General features: G+C 39.6%; 1 protein-coding gene across 1 annotated transcript in view; it reads left to right on the top strand.

Annotated features, from left to right (window-relative positions):
• Positions 1 to 6,688, top strand: part of LOC119267163 (flowering locus K homology domain-like) — a 7,706-nt gene extending 1,018 nt beyond the window's left edge. Inside the window, exons 2-7 of the mRNA XM_037548513.1 lie at positions 1,409 to 1,735; positions 2,317 to 2,548; positions 3,565 to 3,716; positions 4,437 to 5,162; positions 5,273 to 5,464; positions 6,231 to 6,688. Of these exons, the coding sequence (XP_037404410.1) occupies positions 1,421 to 1,735; positions 2,317 to 2,548; positions 3,565 to 3,716; positions 4,437 to 5,162; positions 5,273 to 5,464; positions 6,231 to 6,392 (1,779 nt within the window). The 5' untranslated portion in view covers positions 1,409 to 1,420 and the 3' untranslated portion in view covers positions 6,393 to 6,688. The remainder of the gene's footprint in view (positions 1 to 1,408; positions 1,736 to 2,316; positions 2,549 to 3,564; positions 3,717 to 4,436; positions 5,163 to 5,272; positions 5,465 to 6,230) is intronic.
• Positions 6,689 to 9,149: the final 2,461 nt, after the last annotated feature.

Raw genomic sequence — 9,149 nt, 5'->3', positions numbered from 1 at the left:
GTTATGTACTTGTTCCTGCATTCTTCATTATGCCTGAGTTCTTGATTTCAGTCTTTATCTCGGTACAAATGTGATTTAGCTTAAGAGGAAAAATCCTACTAGCTGTTACCCATTTATTCCTAGGTTCGCTTTTATGGTTGTGCTTTTCTATCTGTGCTAGTGGGAATGTGTGAAATGCACAAGTTTTTTCAGTATTGTATTTGTCTTTATCATACGGGATGACCCGACGTTCTCAGAGACCGACGTAGATAACTTGTGTAATTCTGCAATTTCTTTGGCTATTCACCTGCTGCCAGATGCAACGATTCGCAACCCGTCAGAAATTCGCAACACCACAAACTTGCGTAAGGATCCTCCGAGCACAAGCAGTTCCTAGTTCCCAGCGGAACAACAGATGACGCCCAAATTTTCGGTAGAAAATGCACCCTGTTGAAATGAACTTGGTGTATAGGAATTCAGATGAATGTTTGCGCAGTTCTCCGGAGTTTTACAATAGTCTAAACGTGGTCTGACCTCCAAGCCACGACTTACAAGGGTATATAAAGACTTCTGGATGCTCAAAGGTTGGAGTCGAAAACAAACCGAGCTATAACTTTCCTAACTCATATGACTCTGTTTGGAAACTCAGATTAGCACCGACGTATTCTTTTGAAGATACCTACTCAATCTCTTCGAATCAAAGGCTGGCAGCATACAGTTAGGAAAGCACACAGATCCAGCTTTCCAAAATGTATTTTTTTTTTGAGGGGATCCAAATTTTATTTATTTGCCTTATTTGAAGCACGCATACACATTCTGCACCTATTTCAATTATGGACTTTCTGGCAGTCAATCCGAATCTGGAAGGGAATATCGTGTTTCCATCTTGTGTTCTCTTCATTTGATGATGGCACCACTTCTCCCCATGCCTCCTCGTGCACACCTTATTGTTAGATGTCAACATGTTCCACTCCTTGCTCATGTTCTCCGATGCTTCGAACCTAATCATGCAAAGATACAGGGATTTAGGCAGTATAAAGTCCTCATCATTTAAATTGTCAAAATCAATTAAGAGAGAATTCACCTGTTGTGATAGTAACTTGGCACGCAGGGGCGTACCCAGGTTCAACCATAGGGGTGCACAGGACACCGGGTCCAAGAAATTTCCTTGCTATATGTCATGCATAGTATAGACACCGGGTCTTTTTTTCGCTGGGTCCACTCCTGTTGGCACGTGCTCTTGTTATTGGTCCAATACATGAATCATTAAGCTTATTTGAATAGTGACTTGATCAGCAACATGAGAAGATGGTAAAGAGCTAGGGATGCCCTCATCACTTTATGTTGTGATGCTTCAGTGCTACTGGGAATAGCTAAAGTGCACACAGTTTTTCACTATTGTATTTGTCTATCTGTTGTGATGCTTCAGTGCTTGGTGGGAATGACTGAGATGCAGAGAAATTCAACAGAGCGGTGGGTTACTCAAATGGTCAGGAAATCTCAGAAGGAAGCTCTCGGGACTGTTACGGGACAAGGCAGTACTGATGATGTAGGCCCTGGTGACGATACCACTTGCTCTGCTGGTGAAAATAGGTACCCTGATTGGCCTGGAACTACAGTCTTCAGGATGCTAATTTCTGCTACAAAGCTCGGTCCGATAATTGGTTACAAAGGAGAGAGGGTTAGAAGACTGTGCGAGGAAACAAAAGCATGTATCCGTATAATAGGTGGTCATCTTGCGGGGGCAGAAAGAGCTGTAAGTTGTTGATTGAACAGATATCTTGTTTCTACTTGATCAACCTAAGGATTTAACCTAATTAATTGGAAAACACACCTTTGTATTCTTTTTATGTCTAAAATATGGTAGAATTTTCTTAATTGTTGACATAGGTGTTCGTTGTCCATATATACCTTGCGTTATTTTCCGTTGCAACCAAGCCTTTTTTTGAATTTAGACCTGTTTACACTAAATTTCTGGCCCCATCTGTCTTGGCTTAACAATCAACTAGTAATTCGCATGGAGATGTGGACTTTATTTTCTCAGCATGCTGTGTTAACACTCTAGTATGTTGCACTCTAGCAGGGAACTGGCTGCTACGGATTTAATAGTTCTTTAGCTTAATGCTTAGTATTCCATCATTGCTGCATCTTGCCTTTTTTGGTTTTTATACCACACATTCTTTACTTATTTTCCTTTCTTAGTGTATATCAGCATATGCAAGAAGGCATGTTTTGCAATACAGTGGTCCTAAAGCCGATGGACTTCAGTTTATGGAAAGGAGACATGATTCGTCTTTCAGTTGTCCTAAAAAAATATTTCATCTTTTTCATTGAAAGGTTATCATTTTCGCAAAGGAGCAACCAGATGAATTAATACCTCCAGCCATGGATGCACTATTGAGAGTATATCAGCACATAATTTATGATGATGGCTTAAACATGGGATCTGATAGTACAGTTGTGGCACGGATCCTTATACCAAGTGAACAGGCAGTGAGCCTTATCGGGGAGCAAGGTTTGATGATATATTCTATCGAGGAAGCTTCCAAAACTAACATTTATGTCCTTGGTATGTTATTTTTTCTGGTCTACCTGTAAGCTCACTTATCCACATCCACTGCTTCCTTGTATCCATATCATTGATTTGTCATAATGTACTAGTATACATGTGATTCTGTGGATGATATGCACTTATGGAGTTGAACTGTTGATGTCTGTCAATAAGGAACATGAATTGTGGCTTACTTAACCATATAGTTACTTAGTTGGCGCAAAGCTGAAATTTGGAAAACATATGATGTTTTGTTGCTTTTACATTAGTATATTTTCTCAAACAAGGTTGCATGTGTCAATCATAGGCTGAAAAGCAGTTCTGAAATGTTGTGTAGTTGTAGTATTGGTTTGTGCCTTAATGATGTATACGTGTGCTACTTGAAAATGTTGGGCTTGCTTCCCTATTAGTTTGGTTATGGAGAAATCAGTCAAGTTGCTACTGAAGGCAGAAGAAGATAGTTCAATCAATGTAGGTATAATTTGCACGTGTATTAATCTACATGTAGAGGGTTTCGATAGAGTACAATATGTACTTCAAATTCTAAGTCCTACCAACCATCCAATCATGTATCCTTTGGTTTTTGTGTAACTGATTTGCTTGACTTGTGTGTTAGTACTGTAGTCATATGCACCTATCACCAAAAGATTGCCTGAATGCTACGGCAGGAAACTGTTTCTACAATGAGTTCAAATAAGAGAATGCATCATCTGTTAAAAATGAGATGAATTAAGTTTTCCACTGCATCCATCATTTAGCCAAAAGTGGGTTCACCCTTATGCCGAGCTCACTTTTATTTTAACAGAAAGTTGCTATTACCTCGAGTTACTATCTTTTCGATACGATGATAAGCAGTTTCAGTATGCCATTCTTTCAGTTGATGTCCTTTGGATCATATACTATCTTTTTAAAATAAAATTGAACTAAAACCACGTCACTTATTTGAACGGACGGTGGTTATTATGGGGTTTATTGTTCCAGCATCCAGTGTCCTTTAGCCAGTATGTCATTCCTTGCGTGCTTTGACCATGCAGATTGTGACTTGCCGCCTGTTGCACTTGAAAAAGATAGGATTGTTGAAATATGGGGACAACCTGCACGCGTGCGGAAGGCTTTGGAACTTGTTGCTTCTCATTTGAGGAAGTACCTGGTTGATCGAAGTGTTATCCCATTGTTTGACCCTCATGTAAGTAGTTGCCACTGTTTTGAACATTACTCTTGTAACAGCCATTGAAAGTTATAGTAGATTCTTTAAGGGTGGGAAGTGGCGGATAATCTGAAATATCCGACAATTGTATTCGAGAAAATGCATATTCGTATCCGAAACATCCACGTCCAAACTAAAATGGAAATGGAAGATATCCGGGTTTATTTTTTACAAATACAAATACAAATGTGGTACTGGATTTTGGCACAAATATGGATATGGAAGTGGATATATCTGTATCCGAATAAAATTCCGTGAGCTAATTTAAGCAAGTCTAGCCCCAATATGCCAATTATCCAATATAAAAGCTTAATAAGTTGTTAAATTTACTTTTTGTATGCTTAAACTTAAAAACTATTATGCATTATAGTAGTATTTATTCATTAACATGTCTACCATTAACTTATTATGTGTTTCAAGTTGATTATTTTCTGTCACATAGCTATTGACTCATTTCCTTTAACTAATGTGTCACTATTATTCTTTTCTGTTCTTAATTGAGTAAACATCCGATATGCCTCCGTATTCGAGTAACATTCGATCCGCATTCGTATCCATAACATCCGTATTTGCATTCGTATTTGTTCCGAAAATATGAAAATCGAAGTGTTAGGAGGACTATCCGATCCGCATCCGATCCGTTGCCACCGCTTTCTACACTACCCAATATTTGATTCAGAGGAACTCTTATATCTTCAGGTGCCTTTGTCGATGTTACATGTGGAAATGCCCCAATGTCATTACAGTGACCATCCTGAGGGAATGCCCCCGCTTTACTACAGTGACCACCCCGAAGGCTGTCTGGAAGCAGTTAGTCCACTCTGCCATTCCGACGATCATCAGCGTGAACCCCAATGGACTGAAACTTACTACATGAGATGCAGGAATCCTGTCGAAGCTCCTACCTCTTTTGGAAGATATCGATCAGTTACACCTCCACACCATGGTATAAGTGTGTATGGACAAGAAACATCTTCACCACCCAAGGGAACATACCTATCAGCTCCTATTGAATTAGGTTCACACCACAACCTGACAGCATATGAATTACGAGCAACTTCACCAATCGGTGCATCAGCTACTGTTGAAAGAATACGCTCCCTTATATCTGTGCATGGTCACCAAGCACATTCACTGAGGAAGACATGTCAATCGGCTACAATGGGAAAACGTCCACACCCGGGAATATCATTATATGGAGGTGAATCTCATACCAGCAGGGTATCTCCATCCGCAGCTGCTGATCTACCGACACCTCGTGGTATGTCTGAATATGAACTGCAAGCATCTCAATCATTGAGGATGCATCCACCAGCCACTGTGGAAAACCTTCTGCACTGTCGTGTGTCTGCGTGTGGCCCAGAAGCACCTTCACATGTGCTTGTGCGTCCATTAACTAGTAAATCACCAGCAATCACTGCACAGGTTTGTATAGTTTGTGTTGTAGAGTTTCTAAGCTTACCTACATGTTTTGTTTTTCTTCACAACAATAACTAGTATATGTTTGTGATGGTGGATTATTTGACAATTGACAGGTTACTGAAAAGATGCAAGTTCCAATTATCTATGCTGAAGCCGTGATTGGCCCGACTGGTGCAAGAATTGATTACATTCGCCGCGCTAGCAGATCGAGCATCTTGATAAACGATTTGGAGGAGGATGCAATGTCTATTGAAATCAATGGAAGTTCTGCAACAGATGTTCAGACTGCAGAACAACTGATAAAGGTAACAGTGACTTCTCTATGAAATTGTACTCTGTTAAGTAACAGCTTTATCTTTTAGGTAGGACTTCATCTTGTTATGGCAGGGAAATACTTGTGGTTGACTCCATGGTTGTGTATGTAAAGCATAAGGTGCTGCTTCCAATCCTTTGTTTGCTGAAAAACTGAAAATTACTTCTCTTAATTGGATGCCTGTGTTTGGTCTACTGTCTAGGGCTCAGCCCGTCCTCTTTATCACAGCCTATCTGAGAATAGAATCCATGCTAGTTTTCTTCAAGTCCTTACTGACCGGTCTGAATGCATGGCTAAACAGGCCCGGTGACTACTTCTGGTAGACTATTTCAACTAAACTGGTTTCTTTCGGGTCAATTGGTTCAGATGCAGTTTCGGTTTTAGATAACATCAACAAATTTCTTCATCTCTTTTGTTATCTCTACAATATATTCCTTAATAGTTAGTTTCAGCTATGCTTTTCCACTACTCTTTGTACATAAAAATACACTACTTAAAGTACCACATCATTTTATAGTTGATGTTTGGAATTAGAACTTTGGCATTAGAAACAGAACATTAATTTTGAATTGTGATCATTATAATAAAATGGTTTTGGCTCCAATTTACTTGTTTTTCTATCACATCTTGCCTTTTGCTCTCTAGTGTCCTACTACTGTTATGTTGGGACTCCAAAATGTGTTGCTTTTGCATCACATTTTGCCTTACAAACATCATTGTTGCCCTTCTGCTCCCCTGACGACTGTGTTGCTTTCCAGAACTTCATGGCCGAAGCTGCCGCTGCTTCCCCTGGTCATAAGTTTGACTCCATTCCATCATATTTGCCTGCACCAAGATCTCCTCAACCTGATATTCTAAGGACTTCATACATTGAGAAAGAAAGTGGTGTGGCAGAGCAGCGGCTGCAAACGATTTACTGAAAATTCCCAAGCTTCATCTGCACATACTCCCGATAAAGGAAATTCCGTGAGAGTATATTCACCAAAAGTTTTGATACTCGTCCTGTGATGATCCTATTTCTCCTTCCGAGATTCGTTGTGAGAATTGTATCTAAACTGTGTGCAATCCGTGAGTAGCAGAGTTTATGCTATAGGACTAGACAGCTTGGTTAATTTGGATGGATACATGATGTAAAAGAGAGGCGTGAAGATGTCTAAGCTTTTCACGCAGAATAGTTGCAGGCCAGTTTCTGTTTAGAAACGTAGGGCAAACAAACTATGTGGTAGTATTATATACTTTCTCCGTCTTATAATGTAAGACGTCTTTTGACAGTACACTAGCGTCAGAAAATGTCTTACATTGTAGGACGGAGGGAGTAATTCAAATCAAATTCACTTGCAAACTAAGAGCAACTCTAGCAGAGTCGCCAAAAAGAGCCGATTGGCAAAATAACTGCTTTAATGGCAAAAATACCACTGCCTAAGTCACATAATATAAGAGCGTTTTTCTTACACTACATATTATACTCCCTCTGTTCCCAAATATAAGTTTTTCTAGAGATTCCAACAAGTGACTATATACGGAGCAAAATGAGTGAATCTATACTCTAAAATATGTCTACATACATCTGTATGTTGTAGTCTATTTAAAATGCCTAAAAAAACTTATATTTAGGAACGGATGGTGTAGATAAAACTTAGTGTTGTAGTGGAAACAACTTTCGGTATCCTCAGACTCAAACTCTAGTAGGAACTTGGGGGCTATAAATAGGCCCAAGAGCTCTAGTGCCATCCCCTTGAGTTTATTCAAGTGAAGGTGTTATGAGAGTACATCCCCATAGAGGTCTTATTGAGAAACAGTAAAACGGGGCGAGCTACGATGTTCTCACTGCGATTTAATGTTTTCGACCGTTGGATCGCAATACTGGACGTTCCAGATCCATCTACCGCGCGTCGAATAGCTTCTACCTGTTTTTCACGTCCTTACTCGCGCGGCCCGCCCGGCTCAGGGCCGCTGCTCCGCAGGCTAACCTAGGTGTCCTCTCATTAATCGGGCCAAACCAACCGTGTTAGCTGAAATACAGGCCCATATGGTGTCTAGCTTGTACTTTGCATCCCCTGCCTCTCTTTCATGAATTTGCGTCTGCGGTGCCTTCCTCACCGCCGTCGCCGCCGCCATAGCCTCCTCAAGCGCCAGTTGTGGTTCCTTCCTCAAGCGCCCTAGCCCCTCCTACTTGCCGCTTCCTATGTCGTTTAGGAGCAGGAAGAGCGCCTTGGATTGATACAAAGAGAAGCAAAGCGATTAGCTCACGTCGTTATGTCCACTTGACTTTCCTCCCATCTTTTTTCTTCCCTGCTGCTTGCTACTCATTGAGCTCTTTCCTGTGTTATCTCAGTCTCCTCTTCGATCTTCAAATGTGCATTTCAGCAGGTTTCAGGAGACGCTCATAATATAATTTTCTCTGCAAAGATGGTATTTTGTTTACATCGTCTATTTTCTATTTTTCTTTTACAGATTCTTACTTACAAGATGGGATAATGAAACAAGGAAGGGAATCAAAAGTTTGTCTTCCTGTTTCTTGAATGAGTTGCAACTGTGAATGAAAAAAGGCATTCAAGGGACATAATCGTATGCATTTCTGTATTACCTGTATTTGAACTAGAACCAGATAATTAATTATAATTAAGTTAAGTTGTAATTTACATTTTCTTATCTTTGAAAATCATAAAGATGGTTCCGTCATTATTTTTTATTTTGCTTGCTCTAGAATTTATTGTTTCTGTCATTATTTGCGCAATTACTTTGTTTCCATACGAACATGATCACACCATCAAGAAACTACAAACGGAATGTCCGTAAACTATAGCGAATACCTTTTATTGCCATAGTATAATGTTTTATCTCTTTCTGAATTGGGATGTTTAATTATTACTTAAATAATGAAAATTCATGGTGCAATTTCAGAGTTTAGGTGAGGATGCGAGTTGATCTTGTGGGAGGGTTTGGGAGTCTGGTGGATTCCACGCAGTAGTGTAAGCTCTTTGTCCTTGTAACATAATATATCATGTTTCTAGTAAACTACAAGTTATTACAAGAATTTGAACTATTTTGATTATTGAACATTTGAGGATTACGCTGGTGAAGAGGGATCTGGTACTGACTTACTAGATTGAGTTAAAAAGGTACAACGACTGCCTCTTTAAGTGCTCTCTTTTTAGTAAAAAAAACTCCGATGGAAGATCGGTACACGTCTAAGGGTCCTGTTTTTGAATACCATCTGTGCCTGCTGCAACATGCCCATTTTATTTGGGAAGATAGCCAATTCTATGGGGATATTCCACCAAAGTACTTCTCTTGGACAGTTGAATCATGTTCAAAAACCAGACAAGGCTAGCCTCCAGAAGATAGAATGTTGTACATTTTTTTGTTATGTCTATTTCTCATTCATTTCTTTGGATGAATTTGATATAGGAAAAAAGTAAACCACAAAGGATTTATGCCATTAGTGGATTGATTCTAACTAATGGTTGACAATTATGTCGCACTACTTATATCGACACGCTTTTAATTTGAATCGTTCAATTTTTATCAAATGTTTCCAAAGTCTAATAAGTTTCATTAACATGTCTATATATTTGTTTTAGGATGGATGGGCGTGGCAACGCACGCCTTTACGGTCTAGTAATGGGTGAAGGTGCCTTGACAAATGACTTATGCTAATGTTACGTGGCAAGCCA

The sequence above is a fragment of the Triticum dicoccoides genome, chromosome 1A (genome assembly GCF_002162155.2).
Source record: "Triticum dicoccoides isolate Atlit2015 ecotype Zavitan chromosome 1A, WEW_v2.0, whole genome shotgun sequence".
Lineage (NCBI taxonomy): Eukaryota > Viridiplantae > Streptophyta > Magnoliopsida > Poales > Poaceae > Triticum > Triticum dicoccoides.
Note: the sequence above shows the minus strand (reverse complement) of the source record. Positions and strands in the feature narration are given on the sequence as shown.